This window comes from Odocoileus virginianus, chromosome 5 (assembly GCF_023699985.2).
Source record: "Odocoileus virginianus isolate 20LAN1187 ecotype Illinois chromosome 5, Ovbor_1.2, whole genome shotgun sequence".
Classification (NCBI taxonomy): Eukaryota; Metazoa; Chordata; class Mammalia; order Artiodactyla; family Cervidae; genus Odocoileus; species Odocoileus virginianus.
This window is the reverse complement of record NC_069678.1, coordinates 79,712,673-79,734,473: the sequence shown is the minus strand read 5'-3', so window position 1 is coordinate 79,734,473 and position 21,801 is coordinate 79,712,673. Positions and strand designations below refer to the sequence as shown.

At 39.7% G+C, this 21,801-nt stretch overlaps 1 protein-coding gene across 1 annotated transcript in view; it reads left to right on the top strand.

Moving 5' to 3' along the window:
• CYP4X1 (cytochrome P450 family 4 subfamily X member 1) overlaps positions 1-15,125 on the top strand; it is a 40,897-nt gene extending 25,772 nt beyond the window's left edge. Inside the window, exons 7-12 of the mRNA XM_020868728.2 lie at positions 5,381-5,487; positions 6,137-6,324; positions 11,165-11,298; positions 12,689-12,753; positions 13,555-13,634; positions 14,440-15,125. Of these exons, the coding sequence (XP_020724387.1) occupies positions 5,381-5,487; positions 6,137-6,324; positions 11,165-11,298; positions 12,689-12,753; positions 13,555-13,634; positions 14,440-14,614 (749 nt within the window). The 3' untranslated portion in view covers positions 14,615-15,125. The remainder of the gene's footprint in view (positions 1-5,380; positions 5,488-6,136; positions 6,325-11,164; positions 11,299-12,688; positions 12,754-13,554; positions 13,635-14,439) is intronic.
• Positions 15,126-21,801: the final 6,676 nt, after the last annotated feature.

Here is a 21,801-nt window from a genome sequence, read left to right as displayed (position 1 = left end):
CTTTCTTTTCTATCCGTTGGTCTATCTATTTGTGTGCTAAATCACACTGAATCAATTAAAGAGACTTTGTAGTATGTTTTTTTAATTAATAAGGTATTTTTCAGGGGGTTTTAGGCTTATAGAAAAATTGAGCAGAAAGCACAGAGTTCCCATATATTGCTACTTCTTCACCGCCGCCTATATCCACACTTTCCCTCATTAACATCTTGCATAACTATGGTGTATTTCTTATAACCGGTGAGCCATTATTATTTTACATACATATTTATTGATTTTATTTATTTATTTTTGGCTGCGCTGAGTCTTCACGGCTACACATGGGCTTTCTCTGGTTGTGGCCAGCAGGGGCTACTCTCTACTTTGTGCTCCGTGGGCTTCTCATTGCAGCGGCTTCTCTGGTTGAGAAGCACAAGGTCTAGGCACCTGGGCTTCAGTAGTTGCGGCACTTAGGCTCTGTAGTTGTGGCTGGTGGTCTCCAGAGCACAGGGCCCGTGGTTGTGGCACATGGGCTTAGCTGGCCTCTGGCATGTGGGATTTTTCTGGACCAGTGGTGTCCCCTGTGTTGCAAGGCAGATTCTTAACCACTGGGCCACCAGGGAAGCCCTCTTGAGCCCATTATTATTAACTAAAGTCCATAGTTTAGGGTTCACTCTTTATGTGTATACTCTCTGGATTTTGACAAATATGTAGTGATATGTTTCCACCATTACAGTATCATACAGCAGAGTTTCACTGCCCTTAAAATTCCCCTGTGCTCCACCTACTTAGCCCTCTTTTCTTTGTGCCACACCCCTGGCAACCACTAATTTTTTTACTGTCTCTATAGTTCAGCCTCTTTCATGTCATTAACTGGCATCACACTGTATGTAACCTTTTTAGATTGGTTTCTTTCACTTAGCAATATGCATTTAAAGTTCTTCCATGTATTTTCATGGCTTGATAGTGCATTTATTTTTATTGTTCAATTATATTTTATTGTGTGAGGGCTTCCCTTGTGGCTCAGCTGGTACAGAATCCGCCTGTAATGCGAGAGATCTGGATTCGATCCTTGGGTTGGGAAGATCCCTGGAGAAGGGAAGGGCTACCCACTCCAGTATTCTGGCCTGGAGAATTCCATGGACTGTAAAGTCCATGGGGTCGCAAAGAGTTGGACACGACTGAGCAACTTTCACTTTCACTTATGAGTGTATCACAGTTTGTTTACCTATTAAAGGACATCTTAGTTGCTTACAAAAAGCAAAGTTTCGACAATTTTGAATAAAGCTTCTATAAACATTTGTGCACAGGTTTTTGTGTGAACTTAAGTTTTCAGCTCCTTTGGGTAAATACCAAGGAGGATGATTAGAGATGGAATGGTAAGGATGAGTTTAGTTTTGTAAGAATCCACCAAATTATCCTCCAAAATGTTCCCTTTATTGTAATGTCTTTATTTGGTTTTAATACCCACTGGGGTTCTTAGTCTTCCCCAAGCAATAGAAATTGACTAGAAGCCAGACAAGAAATTCAGTCAAGTCTGCGTTGGGGCTCCCGGAGGGAGCAGAAACAAGTGACAAGCTCCCTTTCTTGGTCCCCAAGGCGGGTGGCTGAGCTTGTTTCTTACATGGGGTGACGACAGGAGTGTGTCCAGAGGTCTGGCTGGAAGGGTAGTTTAGGTGGTTTGCCCATCCTTTGTGTTGTTGAGTCCGGGGGGCCCTGCAGAGCACCCTGCTTTTTCTCCTGACACCCAGTTTTTGCTCCAGGTCCTTCAGAAACGGCAGATGGGTTTTGGTTTTGTTTTTCCTTTTTTATATCTTTTGGTTCAGAGTTTGCCCTAACTGCACATGCACACAATAATTTTTAGTCCCATATAGTTTCTTCATATATTGTAGCTTAAGAAAAGATGTGTCCAGATACAAGCTTTTCAGCCCTGCAGCAAAGGGTCCCAGTTCCCAGGCCTGTCTCAGTTTAGGAGTAAGAATAATGGCTGGTGTCATAAAATAAGTCAGGAAGTACTCCCTCTGCTTCTATGTTTCTGGAAGAGATTGTAGAGAATTGGCAGGATTTCTTTCCTAAATGTTTGGTAGAAATCACCAAGGAAATCAACTAGGTCTGGTCTGTTCTGGTTTGGAAGGTTATTAATTACTGACTCAAACTGTTTTATAGACAAAGGTCTATTCAGATTAGCTATTTCTCTTTTGACTTTTGGTAGATTGTGTCTTTCAGGAAATTGACCCATTTCAACCAGGTTATCAATTTGTAAGCATGGAGTTTTTCATAATATTTCTTTATTCTCTTTTTAATATCCATAGGATCAGAAGTGATGGCTCCTCTTATATCTAATAGTAGCAATTTTATCTTTTCTCTTTTCCTTCATTAACCTGGCTAGAGATTTATCAACTTTATTAATCTTTTCTAAGAACCAACTTTTGTTTTCATTGATTTTGTCTCTTTATTTCTTATTTCAACTTTATTGCTTTCTACTCAGATTTTTATTATTTCTTTTCCTTTAGTTAATTCGGACTTAATTTTTTTCTTCTTTTTTTGTTTCCCAAGGGAGAAGCTTAGATTATTGATTTTAGATCTTTCTTCTTTTCTGATAATTCTTTTAATGCTATACATTTCCCTTTAAGCACTGCTTTCACTGCATCTCACAATTTTGATTAGTTGTATTTGAATCTTCATTAATTCAAAATATTTTTTAAGTTTCTCTTGAGACTACGTCTATGACTCATGTGTTATTTAGAAGTGTGTGGTTTACTTGCTAAATAATTTGGAGTTTTCCCATTATCTTTCCCTTACTGATTTCTATTTCACTGTGGTTTGAAAGCATACATCCTATGAGTTCTATTTTTTAAAGTCTAGATTATGGTTTATGGCCCCAAATATGGTCTATGTTGGTCAGTGTTCTAATGTTAAATGAGATATTCTATAGTTGTCAAATAGATCTAGTTGATTGATGATATTGTTCAGTTCAACTATATCCTTGCTTGTTTTCTACCTGCTGGATCTGTCCATTATGATAGAGGGATATTGAAGTCTCCAACTATAATAGTAGATTTATTTATTTCTTCTTGAGTCCTATTACTTTTTGCCTCATGCATTTTGAGACTCTTTGTTAGGCACATGCACATTAAAGATCATTGTCTTCTTGGATAATTGACCCCTTTATCATTATGTAATGCTCTTCTTTATCCCTAATATTTTCTTTTCTCTGTAATCTCTTCTGTTTGAAGCTAATATTGCTTCTCCAGCTTTCTTTTGATTAGTTAGCATGGTATATCTTTCTCTATCCTTTTACTTTTAATCTATGTGTATCTTTATGTATTTAAGGTGGGCTTATAGACAACATACAGTTGGATCTTGTTTCTTAGGTGCATTCTGACCTTCTTCGTCTTTTAATTGGTGTAGTAAACCATTGATGTTTAAAGTGATTGCTGATATTTGTTGTTCAGTCACTCAGTCGTGTCCGATTCTTTACACATGGACTCCAAGGACTCCAGCACGCCAGGCTTCCCTGTCCTTCACTATGTCCCTGAACTTGCTCAAACTCATGTGCTTTGAGTGGGTGATGCCATCAAACCATCTTGTCCTCTGTCATCCCTTCTCTTCTTGCCTTCAGTCTTTCCTAGCATCAGGGTCTTTTCTAATGAGTTGGCTCTTCACATCAGGTGGATGTGGAGCTTCAGCTTCAGCATCAGACCTTCCAGTGAATATTCAGGATTGATTTCCTTTAGGATTGAATAGTTTGATTTCCGTGCAGTCCAAGGGACTCTCAAGAGTCTTCTCCAACACCACAGTTCAAAAGTACCAATTCCTTGGCACTCAGCCTTCTTTATGGTCCAGTTCTCACATGACTACTGGAAAAACCATTGCTTTGACCATACGGGCCTTTGTTGGCAAAGTAATGTCTCTGCTTTTTAACATGCTGTCTAGGTTTGTCATAGCTTTTCTTCCAAGGAACAACTGTCTTTCAATTTCATGGCTGCGGTCACCATCTGCATTGATTTTGGAGCTCAAGAAAATAAAGTCTGCCACTGTTTCCATTATTTCCCCATCTGTTTGCCATGAAGTGATGGGACCAGATGCCATGATCTTAGTTTTTTGGATGTTGAGTTTTAAGCCAGCTTTTTCCCTCCCTACTCCTCTTATTTTTAGTAGCATTATTTTCACTTTTAATGCTTATGTGTTACTCTTTTGTCCACATCTTTATCCTTATTTTATTCTGATATCTAGAATTAAATCTTTGAAAGGCCCACCTCAGTTATTTTAATAAAGTTTTTCCAGTAATTTCTTGGTTGGATGAAACTCATCCCCTGTAGATTCCTCAAGATGGGCTTCATGAGCAAAGCATTTTCTGAGTTCATATAAGTTTCTAACAGTTCTTTGGTAGACTTGATACATGAAGGATAGTTTTCCTGGATAAAAATTTTGCCTCACACTTTGTTTCCTTGAGTGTTTCCTAAATACTCTAACCTTGTCTTGGTTTTTCTTATTGTTCTTGAGAAGTATGATGCTAGCTTAATTTGTCATCATTTAAAGTCATTTGATATTTTTGTCTAGAATCTGTGAGAATTTCCTTTTCTTTGCCTTTAATGTCAAGTAGTTTTATTAGGATATATATATATATATATATATATTGGAATTGGTTATTCTGTTTCAATTTTTCCAGGCATAGTATGAATCCTTTAATATGTAGATTTAATTTTTCTCTTATTCCCAGAAAGTTTTCTTGGGTTATAATTTTAAACATTCTGTTCCATATTTTTTTTCCTTTCAGCCCTTTCAGTTATATATAGGTTGGCATTTCTTTGCTGGTCTTTTTCTTTTCATTCCATTTCATGTGATAATTTTTCCATGAAAATGAAAAATTAGACTGAGAAAGAAAAGAATGATTGGTTACTTGCACCTACATTTTTTTATATTTTAATTATATTGCCTACTTAGTTATATAAAGTATATTTTTGTCTGTTGTGTTTGTCTTTGGAACTTTGAACAAAAGTTGTCATTTGATGGTAAAATACACATCTGCATAAATTAAGTATTACTCAGTCATGTCTGACTCTTTGTGACCCCATGGACTATAGCCCACCAGGCTCCTCTATGGAATTCTCCAGGCAAGAATACTGGAGTGGGTAGCCGTTCCCTTCTCTAGGGGGGATCTTCCTGACCCAGGGATCTGACCTGGGTCTCCTGCATTGCAGGTGGATTCTTTAACATCTGAGCCACCAAGGAATCCCCCATGCATAAATTAAATCTATTTAAATTAATGTACTCACTCTAACTTCAGGAAATTAGGCAAGATTTGAAACTATCCGGGGGGTCATGGCTTGTTCTGTGATTTATTTTACTTTGATTGACTTTTCTGTCACTTTGGCAATGGGGAATATTTATTCTACCCTAGAAAGGTTAATCAAGGATAGAAGGAATTCTCTCAAGGATGAGAATAAGCAGGCTAACACCCAGAAGAGGAAATACCGGGACTTCCTGGATATTGTCCTTTCTGCTCAGGTAAGTCTTTCAAATTCTGAGCCTACTCATGTATCTAGTTAATTGCATGGATAGTTAGATGAGAGGGAGGACGGAAGACAAAAACCAAAATCTTTCAAATTCTTAGCCTGCTTATGTATCTAGTTAATTGTGTGGGTAGTTAGATGAGTGGGAGGACGGAAGACAAAAGCAAAATTGATCAACTACATTTAACAGTACTTTTGAACTGATGGTTGGTGCTGTACAGTTTGAGATTAAAAAACTGAATTCTACAATTCTGTCACTAGAGGGAGTCAGATAAGACTAAATTTTTTACAAATTCAGCAGGATTTGGTGATTATCATAAAGATACATGGTAATTCAGGGAAACGTGGGAAAGTGAATCACAGGTTAAGCTGATAAAACAATGAGGAAGAGATGCTGAAAAGTCTGGATAAATCTGACAAAATGATTGCAGGGACTCACTGCAGGGCCTGCTTTTCTTATCTGTCTTTGGTTCTCCTTTATGCTCTGGACAAAGCATGACTCAAAGTATATATTTGTTAAACTGAATAAAAATGAAAACTCTTATTTGATAGCCAGTTTTTTCCCCTAAAATCATTATTTTGATTGGGGCTTCAAACATCTGTAAACTGACACTGCATAAAAATATCTCCACTATTCTTTCTAGGCTGAAAATGATAGCTTCACAGATTCAGACGTATGGTCCGAGGTGAAAACATTCACGTTGGCAGGGCATGACTCTGTATCAGCAGGCATTTCCTGCCTCCTCTACCAGCTAGCTCGGCACCCGGAGCATCAGGAGAGATGCCGGGAGGAGATCAGAGCCATCCTGGGGGATGGGTCTTCCATTACCTGGTAAGATCTGCATCCATAAACATTTCCTCCTTGTTTTCCTCATGGGATTTTGGTTTATTCTTTCCTCTTGGTGATCATAGTGTTTCATATACATACATACATACATACATACATATACATACATACATACATACATACATATGTAGAAGAGGCAGGCTACTATTGTTCTGTTTTTCTAGAGGGCCCAAAATTATCCCTTTTTCTTTTATACTCACTTATCCGTAAGTTTTCTATTTCATTGTTTTTTAGTCAGTGTGTGTAAAAGGTCCTATTTCTCTTTCTCTCAGGCCTGGTGCTTTGGAAATAGGGACATGATCTCCCTAGATTTGCATCCACAGCTTGAATGGTAGGACTCAAGTGAGGCTGTGTTTCTGAAAGACCTGAGAGAACAGCTGTATTTCTAAGCCTCATTGAGACGGTCTCTCCCATCCCCTTGTTCACTTCTCAGGATGGACTTTGGACTTAGAACAAAACAATAAACATTCTCAGTCCATATTTGCCAAACTCAAGTACAGTGTGTACCATTTAAGTGCTGAAAATGCAACTGAAAGTCACTCAGTCGTGTCCAGCTCTTTGTGACCCCATGGACTATACAGGCCAGAATACTGTGGGTAGCTATTCTCTTCTCCATGGGATCTTCCCAGCCCAGCGATCAAACTCAGGTCTCCCACATTGCAGGCAGATTCTTTACCAGATGAGCCACCAGGGAAGCTTTAGGTACTGAGGCACTATAAAAAGGTGCCAGATTTGATGTGGGTTCTGCCCTCAATGAGCTCATATTCCAGTACAGAAGACTGGTCCCCATATATATTTTTTTTTTATTTAAAAAAATATTTATTTATTTCTTTTTGGCTACGCTAGGTCTTCTTTGCTATTCACAGACTTTCTATAGAAGCGAGCAGGGGCTACTCTTCATTGCGCTGTGCTGACTTCGGTAGTTGCTGCTAGCAGGATCTAGAGCACTAGCTCAGTCGTTGTGATGCACATGGGCTTATGAAATCTTCCATATCCATGGCATATGGAATCTTCCTAAACCAGGGATCAAACCTGCGTCCCCTGCATTGGCAGGTAGATGCTTATCCGCAGCACCACCAGGGAAGTCTGATCCCCATATAGTTGATCGCAGTATAACATGGTGAGGGTAAGGAGAGAGATTCACATTAGTGACCACAGAGATTTAGAAGACCAGAACCAAATCTGGCATGGGAGGCTCAGGAAGACTTATTGGGAGATCGGACATTTAAGCTGCCTCTTACACGGTGGGTAGGAGTTAGTCAGGTGGAAAACTTCGACTCCATTTGGCTAGACTTTGAGCACATCTTTCTGTTAGTGAAGCCCAGGTTACAGATTTGCTCCTCAGACATACTGTTTGCCAGGAAAATGCAGCCATTGTATTTGTTTTGTTGGTCAAAGAAAGAGATGCTAACAACCCAGCCCAGTGACTAGAGGGAAAACACCATGTTTCAAATGCAAAAGTTAGCTCAATTAGAACATTTGTAAAGGAAAATATGAGTTTATATAGGTATAGCAGAGATCTCACTTTTTATAATGAAATACTAGTCGTTTCCTACCATAAGTCAAAGGTCTAATCTACATAGACCAGATGCAGTGTTGACTAATAAGTTTTTATTCACTCACTGAATTTAGAAACAGTGTATATCACTTCCAAATATTAATCAGATATTTTAACCTCAATTAGGCTAGATGTATATACACAACTCAAATATTGGCCTTCTTATTCTTGTTTGGCCTATGTGAAATGTGAAAACTATAAGGAAATCTTTGCCAGGTTATAAAACAAACTCCAGAGGATCTGTTTGCTACCATTTATTTTAATGAGAGAAATGGCAACCATATTATAGAGAATAAAAAATGACCTTTCATTACATTTAATGAAATTTGTACAGAACAGTCCAAAAATTTATAATTCTAATAAAACCACACTGCAAAGAGCAAATTTCTAAAAAAGTTAGAAAGTTGTTCAGCATCTCCATTTGCCTGCTCGTCAACCTATTTCTGCATTGGGTTAAAAGGCCTCTCATCTTTTTGCACCCGGGCTGAGATGGACAACATTATTTTTCTTAAGTATGAAAAGTGCTAGGTTAAGCAGAATTCCTCTTCATATTCTGAGCTCGAAGAGGAAAGAGTTCAAAATTAAAATTTCACATTAATTAATGGCCAAAGCCTGCATTCAAAATAAATAATCAGAGAAATAAATAAAAACACCTGAAGCAAAAAGACCAAATATACACTGTCATTTTACTGAACCAACCTGACCATCTATGATCAAATAAAAAATTTACTCTTCTCCCACTGATACTTCAAACTTGTGTGAGCAAGTATTTTTCATCACTGGGGTGAAACTGTGAGTGAATCTCATAGTGTTCCCATCCATTTAAATCACAAGAGCAGTCTCATTTCAATGATTAAGCTGTCTGGTCCAGTGTAATAATAAAAACTTCAAATTGTTATCCACTTGGAGCATCTCCATCTATTTCAGCTCAGTACTTCTCTGGGTCTGGAAGCCAGAGGTGGGTGAAGCAGTTGTCAGTCAGTTCAATTCAGTTCAGTTGCTTAGTCATGTCTGACTCTTTGTGACTCCATGGACTGCAGCACACCAGGCCTCCCTGTCCATCACCAATTCCCAGAGCTTGCTCAAACTCATGTCCATCGAGTCAGTGATGCCATCCAACCATCTCATCCTCTGTCATTCCCTTCTCCTCCTGACTTCCATCTTTCCCAGCATCAGGGGCTTTTCCAATGAGTCAGTTCTTCGCATCAGGTAGCCAGAGTATTGGAGTTTCAGCTTCAGCATCAGTCCTTCCAATGAATATTCAAGACTGATTTCCTTTAGGGTGGGCTGGTTGGATCTCCTTGCAGTCCAAGAGACTCTTAAGAGTCTTCTGCAACATCATAGTTCAAAAGCGTCAATTCTTCAGCACTCAGCTTTCTTTACAGTCCTACTCTCACATCCATACATGACTATTGGAAAAACCATAGCTTTGACTAGACAGACCTTTGTTGGCAAAGTAATGTCTCTGCTTTTTAATATGCTGTCTCCGTTGATCATAACTTTTCTTCCAAGAAGCAAGAGTCTTTTAATTTCATGGCTGCAGTCACCCTCTGCAGTGATTTTGTAGCCCAAGGAAATAAAGAGGGGGTTGTGGTTGGCTTCTGCTCACTGACCCTTCTAGAAATGGTCCTAGGAGGGAGAAAGGATGAGGAGAAGGCAGCTGGTACTGTTGCCATCTTGCCCTTTAAACTTGGTGCTTCCTTTAACTCTCAGTGAGGTTTTTAGAGATTCTCTCACTGGGACTTTATGATGATGATTCACGAGGCACAGAAATTCTTGTCCTTAGAGTGTCCTTCAAGCTGGTTCAGAAGCTCTCCTTCTTGCTGGTTCACTGGCCCATAGGACTCACTATAGGGTTATTGCTTTCTCCCTGCTCCTTTCCCTGCCTCTCTGTCTGTTGTGAGTCATGGCCTTTCCTATTCTGTTCTTCCCAGCCTCTAAGGAGCACATGCCAGAGCATCTACTGTTATCTTCTTTAATCCCCTCTTTGCTAAATATGAAGGGAACCCCCCTCCAGCATTCTCCACAGCACTCCAGCATTCCAGCAGTTCTTTGGAAGGATCTTTTTTCCCTCTCAAAACTTGGAGGCCTCCTCTCTTTATTCCTTAGCCATTCCTTGATTTATATGATGAGCTAAGTGTTGCAAAACATTTTCAGAAATCTTCTCAGCAAATCCTTTACCAGTAGTTTAGTGCTTCACTTTATTATGAGGATATTTGGGGGTTTTTCCAAGTAGAGCGAACTTATAATGTTGTGTTAGTTTCTGGTGTACAACAAAGTGACTTTACTTTTTAATATTCTTCCCCTCACTTAACCCCTGTGGTAACCGTAACTTTGTTTTCTTTGATGGTGCTAGTGGTAAAGAACCCACCTGCCAGTGCAAAAGAAGTAAAGAGACGCAGGTTTGATCCCTGTGTCAGGAAGATGCCGTGGAGGTGGGCACAGCTACCCACTCCAGTGTTCTTGCCTGGAGAATCCCTTGGACAGAGGAGTCTGTTGGGTCACAGTCCATAGGGTCGCAAAGAATGGGACATGACTGAAGCTACTTAGCACACACAATCATAAATTTGTTTTCTTTGACTGTGAGTCTGTTTCTGTTTTGCAAATAAGTTCATTTATATCACATTTTAAATTTCACATGTAAATGATATCATATATTTGTCTTTCTCTTTCTGACTTACTTCACTGAGCATGATAATCTCTAGATCCATCTATGTTGCTGCAAATGACATTGTTTCATTCTTTTTATGACTGAGTAGTTTTCCATTGTGTGTATATATAGCACATCTTCTTTATCCATTCATCTGTTGATGGAAATTTAGGTTGCTTCCATATCTTGGCTCTTGTCAATAATGCTGCTATGAACATTGGGGTGCATATATCTTTTCAAATAAGAGTTTTCTCCAGATATATACCCAGGAGTGAGATTGCAAGATCATAATGGTAGCTCTGTTTTCAGTTCTTTGAGGAACCTCCATACTGTTTGCCACAGTGGCTATGCCAGTTTGCATTCCCACCATCAGTGTAGGAGATTCCCTCTCTTTTCTCCGCATTCATGGTGAGGATGTGTAGCACCTGTGTTGTTCCTTGTCCTCTGGGACCTCAGCTGATCCTGAGGCAGAAAGTGTTCCTTTTTAACATTCTGTTACATAAACCAATAGGTAAAAGAACTTTGACCAGGAGCAAAGGTTGAATACAAAAATATGTCAGTATTTACAAACTGAATATGGAGTCTGAGTTCCCTGTGTTCCCTCTTTTTACTCACAGGGACCAACTGAGTGAGATGTCATACACCACAATGTGCATTAAGGAGTCACTCCGCTTGTCACCCCCATCTGTGTCCATTTCCAGACAACTCGCCAAGCCCATGACCTTTCCAGATGGACGCTCTTTGCCTGCAGGTCTTTGCATTCTTTTCCTAAGCAGTTTCTAAAGACCACTGACTCCTGGGGACCACGGTGAAAAAGACCAGAGGGATTCTCAACTCTTGGAAGAGTCAAAAGACAAACCTCAGGAGAGCTGGCTTAGGGTTGGGCACCTGTTAAGTTCTCAGTGGGTAATGCCTTGACCAGATATGGGTTTCTGAGACTTTCCTAAAGGCACATAGTCATTTGAAACAAAGCTATGAACTGAACTTTTATCACCAAAATCCCAACTCAGGGTTTCTTCCATTATGGGACATTGTTTCTAAGCTAATCCTGGCTTGGCTGCATTTGAGACCAGGCAAGACTTCATGGGAAGTGAACACTTTTATCTTTATCTAGAAGACCCGGAGAGGGTCTTTGTCTTCATCATCATAGTAATATTACCCTAGTAAGTATGCAGCACTTAAAAGTTTACATAGAGCCTTCAAATAGATTATCTCATCTTTTTCACCTTGGAACATGCTCTTAGCAGACGCTTATATGTGTTTTGCAGTTTACAGAGCACTTTCAGATGCTTTTGGTATAGCCAAAAACCCACTGGGGGATCCCAAAGTGCATTGAGCAGAGCTAGAACTTGCTCAGAGGTTCCACATCTGGAGCCCAATGCTCTTCAGAACAACACAAGTATCTGAGCAAGGCAAGTGGGAGGCAGAGAGATCACATGAGACACCCTCCACTTAGTCTGTTTCAGTGTTCAATTAACTCTTGCCCTTAGGATCAAGCCAACAGGATTGCTTGTATCAGTACCAACAACCTGTCACTTACTGTCCCTTTGTTGACAAATCTAGAATTACTTTACCAAAATTATTTCTGATAACCAAATAATCCTCAAATTATCTCACCTCTGTCTTTTTTCCTTTTTTGTTTTTTAAATTTTATTTTTGTTTCTTCTGTCTTTTTTAAAATCCTCATAGTACACGAACATTTGCCAAAATTCCCTACTTCCATTGTATGACCTGCACCAGCAGAAACTTGTCATTGGATCTGCACAGTGGAGGTACAATCTTGTTCCTAAATGTACCTAAGCTGTTGTGTCTGGATACTTTATAGTCCATAAATAGATATATAAACAATTTCTAGGGATAGTGGAAAACATAAACACAGGCTATCATTTTGACATGATACCAAGAGCGCCTTACGATAGAATCAGGTATTAAACAGATCATTGATTTGAAAACTAAGATGCCACCGAACCCCATCTTTTTATGGGTCCTTCACTGCTGGCATCAGCTATCACAGCCCACAGAACTCTGTCAGGAACTAAGTCTTTCCCTTCAAAAAGAAAAGTGTTACTGAAGAGCTGTATAAAAGGAGCTTACAACTTGCTCTTTTTTCTGCAATCTCTTTTATTTCCTTCCTTTCTCAGGGATGACCGTGGTTCTCAGTATCTGGGGTCTCCACCACAACCCTGCTGTCTGGGAAAACCCACAGGTATGACTGTCCCACTCTCCAGATTTCCTTTCAATGCCTTTTATTGGTCAAACCCAACAGGAAACCCCATGGATCAGTTTGGAACCCAGAGCAAGGTGGGAAAGGGAGGAGAAAGGATCTGAAGAGGCAAAAAGAAGTTTTGTAGCATACCTGAGTCTCCTGAAACTCTAAACACAATGTGTGCAGATGCTTCCTTTTTTATATGCTGCTAGTTTCAAACGTGTTATGTGTAATGGGAAGTTGGACAACTGATCACATAGGTCATCTTGGCTTGACTTCTAAGTAGATGCACTCGTACCTTCAAAGTGAAAATACTACCACTAGTCATGGTATTTCTGCTTTCCTCTTGCCTAGTCTGGGTAGCAGACTAATCACCTGGGAGACCAGACAAGGTCAGCAGGTCTAGAGTTGTGCTGTCCAGGGTTTAGTTCAGTTCAGTTCAGTCACTCAGTCATATCTCACTCTTGGCAGCCATTAACCACATGTGGTGTGGAGCGCTTGAAATGTGGCTGGTTAGAACTGAGATGTGCTGGGAAAGTAAAATTTTGCAGCTGTAGTACAAAAAAATAGGAAATATTTTCTTGAAGTAATTATGTATATGAATTCATGTTGGAATGATCGTATTTTCTGTTAAATTATATTATAAAATTCATTACCCCTTGTAAAAATGTGAATACCAGAACATTTGAAACTACATATGTGGTGCATGGATATTTCTGTTGATCAGTGCTAAGCAGTAGCTTCAGAAATGTGTTAATGGTGGTGTTTTGGGATGGTTGTGGGGTTACCCTCTCATTTCAGGTCTTTGACCCCTTGAGGTTCTCCAAGGAAAATAATAAAAGACACTCCCATGCCTACTTACCATTCTCAACTGGACCAAGGTGAGGACTATTTGAAGTTTTTAAAAACACACAAAAATGTTTACTTGGGAACAGCCTTCTCTCTTTAGCCCCCCAGTTTCTTCTATAGAAACTTATCTTCTCACCTGACCATGAGGCAGATCTAAGTGCCTGTTTGAGCCACTGAAAGGGTCAATCAGTTTCATGAAGAACAACACCCTTTGCTATGGCATCCTATACAGCCATGGCGCAGAAGGCTAAACAGCAAGGCAAGCTGTTGCTCACGGGTTCAATGCAGGTTCACTCCCAATAAAGATGAGATGATTCTTTTTCAGAAAAACAGTTATTTCATCTTTTATTTCATCTTTATATTAGAATCTTAAATTGGAAGACACTTGAAATATGCATCATGATGATTCGATATATGCTGTGAGAGGATTCCTTCCTATGTAGTTCATTAACATATTCTTCAGCTCACATACCTGTCCTTTTTTGTGTGTGAGAGCACATTTAAGTTCTTCTTTCTTAGCAAATTTCAGTTCTACAATACAGTGTGTTACCAACTATGGTCATCACGTTTTATTATACATTAGAACCTCACGGTGGGTGGGGGAGTGGAGGGGAGGAACAATTCTGTGAGCAGCTCCAAGTGCCCCCTTGAAGGGCGTCAACTTGAATCTTCCAGCTCACATTCTTTCAGGGAACAAGGTAAGTCCAAAGTCCAAAAATTGGTATGGAATTTCATGTGAAAATGTATCGCTAACATCAGACTTGTTTTTCTAGTATCTTCTTAAAGAGTCAGAAGAAGTGTCAGTTCTTCAGTCTCTCTTTTTCTTGGTGTCTGCAGGAACTGCATCGGGCAGAATTTTGCCATAGCGGAGATGAAAGTGATCGCTGCCTTGACTCTGCTCCGCTTCAAGATGACAGCAGAGCCCACCAAGCCGCCTGTCTTCCTTCCCTATATTTTCATCAAACCCCAGAACGGGGTCTACTTGCACCTGAAGAAACTCCCCCAATGTTAGAGCCTAGGATATGATGATTATGCACATTCTGTCTTAAAGTTAAATTACAGCTTAAGGTCCAGGAAAATAGAGAGTAATCAAAGTATGGTAACATAGAGTGTCACCTAGATCTGCTTCAGTATGATTCAGAGATTTTCTTATCTTTTCTGTTTGATTTTGGTTATTACTAATGCCAAAAATCAAGAATTTTGTAAGTGGCTTCCATATATTTTCTGCTGTTTTAAAATCTCTTTCAGAATTGCACTCATAATAGATGACTGTATGCTCATGATAAAAGATTTACAACACTAGAAAAGCTATGGAGTAAAAAGTAAAAATCTCATTTCACATAGACACACCTCCCTGCCCAATCCTACTGCTTTTCCTAAAAACAGAATAGTTTGGGATGCATTCTCTCAGACTTTTTCCTGTACGTTTCATATATGCATATGTATGTACGTGTTCTTATCTATGGGATCATATCCATATTGTTCTTGCTTTTTTCACTCAATAAAATACATCTCATTTCTAATCATGACTTCATGAAATTCTGTAATGTGAATATACTATAATTTTTTTAGCTCTTTTCCTATTATTGGAGATGTTATTTTTAGTTTTCAAAACATGCTTATTGGCCATTTGTGTTTATCTTTGTTTTGTTCTCTGTGATGTATATGTCATCTGTTTATTTTTCTATGAAGTTATCTTTTTCTTACTGATTCATGTAAGTTCTTTACATATTGTGGATAATCATCCTTGATTATAACTTTTCTTTGTAACTTTTCCCCCGTTCTTCTGCTTTTTGAAAATTGTATTATGGTGTCTTTTATCATATGGGACTTCTAAATTTTCATGAAGTAAGATATGTCAACTTTTCTTTATGGTCTATGGGATTTGAGTCTGGAATAAGAAGGGTTTTGTTTGGAATATTGTCAAGATATTCTACATAGTTTCCTGATGCTAACAACTCTTGTGAAGCCTGAACAGGAATTTCTTAATGATTTCGAGATTCACCACTTATTTGATGTGTAAGTGCCAAATATTTGAAACATACTAGATACTCAGTGGATTAATAGACATGGTCCCTGCCTTCATGGAGTTTCTATTCTAAAGTGGAAAATGGTTACCAAGTAGATAAATACAAATTGTATTAATACTGAGTGCCATGAAAGAAATGAGTGAGCTGAGCTAGACAGTAATCCAGTGGAACTGACTTTTTTTCACTTAAGTATAGTTGATTTACAATGTTGTGCCAATCTCTGCTGTATCAGCTTTACACATATATACATTATTTTAAAAATTCTTTTCCCAGGTTTATCCCAGGAAAATGAAATGAAAGTTGCTCAGGCATGTCCAACTCTTTGTGACCCCATGGACTGTGTCCATGGAATTCTCCAGGCAAGAATAGTGGAGTGGGTAGCCTTTCCCTTCTCTGGCGGATCTTCCCAATCCAGGAATCAAACCAGGGTCTCCTGCATCTCAGATGGATTCTTTACCAGCTGAGCTACCAGGGATGCCCCTTCGAGCTGTGCAGGGGTGTCATTAGGGATGGCAGTTAGGTTATCCCAGGAGATTGGATATAATTCCCTGTGCTATACAGTAGGACCTTGTTGTTTATCCATTCTAAATGTAATAGCTTGCATCTACCAAATCCAAACTCTCAGTCCATCTCTCTCCTCCCCTTCCTTCCCCTTGGCAACCACAAGTCTGATTTCTATGTCTGTGAGTCTGTTTCTGTTTAGCAGACAGGTTCATTTGTGCCATATTTTAGATTTCACATATAAGTGATATCATATGGTATTTATTTTTAAGGGGAATTTACTTTAGATGGGGTTGTCTAGAAAATCTTCTTTGAGAAGGTGATGTTTCAGTTGAAACCTGAAAGATGGTAATGGAAGTTAGCCCTCCTTTTCCTCATGTGCCTCATAGCAGCAAAATTATGGCATGTAGTTGGACACTTTAAATAGCCCTGAAACATGATCCCTGCCAAGTAAAAGCAAACTAATCTTAACAATATGGGTAGACAGTAAGTGGAAAGAAAGCACTGATCACATCAATAATAACCCACTCTTTACAAGAAGATCCCCAGACAGAGGGACCTAAATCAGATAGAAATTTCTTTCTCTCTCACATTAAAGTCTCAGGGAGGCAAATGGTCCAGAGTTGGTAGCATGGTTTGCTCTACAAGACTGTCAAGGCATCCAGGCTCCTTCAGTCTTCTTGTTCTCCATCTTCAACACTTGGCTTTCAGTTAATGATCTGAGATAGTTGCCAGCTCCTGCCACCGCATCTGCCTTTGAGCAAGTGAGAGGACATAAGAGGGAATGGGAAGGCATGCACCTTTCTTTTTGAAGAGCTTAGCTGGAAATTGTATACATCCCTTCTGCTCACAGCTCTGCCTATAACTGACTTCCTCCTTTAGCTGAAAAGGAGACTAGGAAATGTGGTCTTTCACTGGGACCATGTGCTCAGCTAAATTTATTGATATTTCTGTAAGAGTGGAGAAAAGATGTTGAAAGGACACTGAGTCATCTCTGCCACAAATAGCCTACTGTCTATGGGCTAGGACAAATGTTTTTAAAATAGAAACTATATCAGAGATAGTGCTGAGACCATGAAGGGTGTCATTGCATATAGAATTTAGTAATTAAAGGTCTATGAACTATGGACGGAGTTTCATGACATTGTACAGGAAACAGGAATCAAGACCATCCCCAAGAAAAAGAAATGCAAAAAAGCAAAATGGCTGCCTGAGGAGGCCTTACAAATAGCTGTGAAAAGAAGGGAAGCAAAAAGTAAAGGAGAAAAGGAAAGATATACCCATGTGAATGCAGAGTTCCAAAGAATAGCAAGGAGAGATAAGAAAGATTTCCTCAGCGATCAGTGCGAAGAAATAGAGGAAAACAATAGAATGGGAAAGACTAGAGATCTCTTCAAGAAAATTAGAGATACCAAGGGAACATTTCATGCAAAGATGGGCTCAATAAAGGACAGCAATTGTAGGGACCTAACAGAAGCAGAAGATACTAAGAAGAGGTGGCAAGAATACACAGAAGAACTGTACAAAAAAGATCTTCATGATCCAGATAATCATGATGGTGTGATCACTCACCTAGAGCCAGACATCTTGGAATGTGAAGTCAAGTGGGCCTTAGGAAGCATCACTACAAACAAAGCTAGTGGAGGTGATGGAATTCCAGTTGAGCTATTTCAAATCCTGAAAGATGATGCTGTGAAAGTGCTGCACTCAATATGCCAGCAAATTTGGAAAACTCAGCAGTGGCCACAGGACTGGAAAAGGTCCGTTTTCATTCCAATCCCAAATAAAGGCAATGCCAAAGAATGCTCAAACTACTGCACAATTGCACTCATCTCACACGCTAGTAAAGTAATGCTCACATTTCTCCAAGCCAGGCTTCAGCAATACGTGAACCATGAACTTCCAGATGTTCAAGTTGATTTTAGAAAAGGCAGAGGAACCAGAGATTAAATTGCCAACATCCGCTGGATCATTGAAAAAACAAGAGAGTTCCAGAAAAACATCTATTTCTGCTTTATTGACTATGCCAAAGCCTTTGACTGTGTGGATCACAGTAAACTGTGGAAAATTCTGAAAGAGATGGGAATACCAGACCACCTGACCTGCCTCTCCAGAAACCTGTATGCAGGTCAGGAAGCAACAGTTAGAACTGGACATGGAACAACAGACTGGTTCCAAATAGGAAAAGGAGTACACCAAGGCTGTATATCATCACCCTGCTTATTTAACACATATGCAGAGTACATCATGAGAAATGCTGGGCTGGAGGAAGCACAATCTGGAATCAAGATTGCCGGGAGAAATATCAATAACCTCAGATATGCAGATGACACCACCTCTAAGGAAGAAAGTGAAGATGAACTAAAGAGCCTCTTGATGAAAGTGAAAGAGGAGAGTGAAAAAGTTGGCTTAAAGATCAACATTCAGAAAACTAAGATCATGGCATTCGGTCCCATCACTTCATGGCAAATAGATGGGGAAACAGTGGAAACAGTGGCTGACTTTATTTTCCTGGGCTCCAAAATCACTGCAGCTGGTGATTGCAGCCATGAAATTAAAAGACGCTTACTCCTTGGAAGGAAGTTATGACCAACCTATACAACATATTGAAAAGCAGAGACATTACTTTGTCAACAAAGGTCCATCTAGTCAAGGCTATGGTTTTTCCAGTGGTCATGTATGGATCTGAGAGTGGGACTATAAAGAAAACTGAGCGCCAAAGAATTGATGCTTTTAAACTGTGGTGTTGAAGACTCTTGAGAGTCCCTTGGACTGCAAGGAGATCCAACTAGTCCATCCTGAAGGAGATCAGTCCTGGGTGTTCATTGGTAGGACCGATGTCAAAGCTGAAACTCCAATACTTTGGCCACCTGATATGAAGAGCTGACTCATTTGAAAAGACCCTGATGCTGGGAAAGATTGAGGGCAGGAGGAGAAGGGGACGACAGAGGACAAGATGATTGGATGGCATCACTGACTCAATAGACATGGGTTTGGGTAGACTCTGGGAGTTGGTGATGGACAGGGAGGCCTAGTGTACTGCGGCTCATGGGGTTGCAAAGAGTCAGACATGACTGAGTGACTGAACTGAATTAAAGGTCACCATTCAGCAGGCCATACAGGTAAATCTATAAGTATTCAGTCTCAAGTCAGGAATATGTGATGTGGGCAAGTATCTTGAAGGAGTCACATAAACCTGAACAAAATGCTATCACTCTCTCTTCTTGTCCCCCTCAACTGGGAGATGGCACACAAGCAAAAAACAATGCTTAACTTCTTAAACGCTAATCTTAAAGTTTTTCTGTAAAGGACTGTACACCCAACAGAGTTAGTTGTAAATCATATCAAGTGTCATGCTTCTGTTCTTTACCTTTTGTGCATCACTGATCATTTTACAAACTTGAAGAAAACAGCAAATCTTCCCCCAGAAATATATACATTTTCCAAGCACCAGTAGAAGAGTTTGTCTATGATCTTGTGACACCAGTCGACTCCCTGAGCCCATTTCTGGACCCTATTGAGAGCCATTCCTTTGCCCTAATATCTTGGAGAATCTTAGCAGATGGATATGTCTAGTAATGGAGGTACCCCATTCGTTCAGGAGGCAAGTCATTTCATCCTTAGGCAGCTATCACTGACAATCATGTTTGAGAACATTGAACAAAAAAACTTCCTCCTTTATAAAACTCACCCATTGGTACAACTCAAAATTTCTTTAACAATATATAGGTTTGATGGATAGCTACATGTAAAAGGATGAAACTAGATAACTTTTCTCACATTATATACTCAAAAAAATAAACTCAAAATGAATTAAAGACTTAAAAGGAAGACTAGAAGCCATAAAATTCTGAGAAGAACACTATAGGCAGTGAGCTCTTTGTTACGGGTCTTAGCAATATTTTTTTGGATCTGTCTCCTCATGTAAGGAAAAAGAAGCCAAAATAAATAAATGAAACTGCATCAAACTAAAAGGCTTTTGCACAGAGAAGGAAACCATCAACAAAATGAAAAGCGTACTGAATGGAAGATTTTTGCAAATATATGTCTACTAAGGGGTTAATATTCACAATCTATAAAGAACTCATACAACTCAATATTTTTAAAAATCCAATTTAAAAGTGGGCAGAGGACCTGAATAGGCATTCTTCCGAAGAAGACATACAGAGGACCTACAGACACATGAAAAGATGCTCAGTGTCACAAATCATTGTTGTTCAGTCGATCAGTCATGTCCAACTATTTGGGACCCCACGGACTGCAGCACAGCAGGCTCCTCTGTCCTTTACTATCTCCCAAAGTTTGCTCAGATTCATGTCCATTCAGTTGGTGATACCATACAATCATCTCATCTTCTGTCATCCCCTTCTCCTCCTGCCTTCAATCTTTCCCAGCATCAGGGTATTTTCCAATGAGTCGGCTCTTCAAGTCAGAATCTTAGATCACCTACTTTTCCTTCTGTTTATTCAGGAATGCCTTTGTTTCTCAATATTTGGACTCTTCATGACAACCCTGCTATATGGGAAGACCCTCAGGTATCACAGTCCCAAACTCCACCCAGTGGCATCTAGGATAGTCAGCAAGGATAGGAGGGAACAGAAGATATTCACAGTAGAGGCCATGGTTAGAACAACCATCCATAGGTTAGGAAAGAGAAAACAGAACAAAATTTCTGTGCTTTTAAAAGAAAAATACTTTGAGACTTCCCTGGTGGTCCAGTGGCTAAGACTCTGCACTCTCAAGGCAGGGGCCCCAGGTTCAATCCCTGTTCAGGGAACTAGATCTCACATGCCACAATTAAGAGTTCATATGCCTCAACTAAATATCCTGCATGCTGCAAACAAAGACAGAAGATACCATGTGCCATAGCTAAGACTCAGGGCAGCCAAGTAGATAAATAAATATTTAAAAATAAAACAAAGAAAAGAAAAATATTTCCCATTTATAAAGTTGCCAATGTTCCACGATGACTCCTCATCAACAGAGACACATCATATCCTTTTGGGAAGTAAAAGGTATGTGATTAGTTGACTGACACAACGTCGTTTAACCACCTTGCACCCCACTTTCATTTATTCATAAAGTCAAGCTAGTCATTGAGTTATGATATATATCACAAACAATTTGTTACTGGAAATCATTAAAGTAGCAACATTATAAAGTCTTTGCCTTGTAAAAAATAGCACATATTTGAGTTTAGACCTTCAAAAATCCCACTCTCATTTACACCTAAAGTTAACCTGAATGAGGGTAAGAAGGAAGGAGAGACCTGCAGGGTCTGGGAGAGAAAGAGCCTGATTCTTGGCTGTGAACCAGTGTTCAGAGCCACCATACAGTCTAAATCCAGGCTGTGCTCACCCACAACCTCCCATAGAGATGGGGAGGTGGAGAGGCCAGGATCTGAATGACTTGAGCATTTGAATTGCCACCTCTTGAACTTTGCACAGGGATTCGCAGGTGGCTCAGCGGTTAAGAACCGGCCTGCCAATGCAGGAGACATGGGTTCGATCCCTGGGTCAGGAAAATCCCCTGGAGGAGGGCATGGCAACTCACTCCAGTATTCTTGCTGGGAAAATCCCATGGGCAGAGGAGTCTGATGGGCCACAGTCTGTGGGATCACAAAGAGTCTGACACAACTGAGCGCGCGCACACGAACTTTGTACAAGTC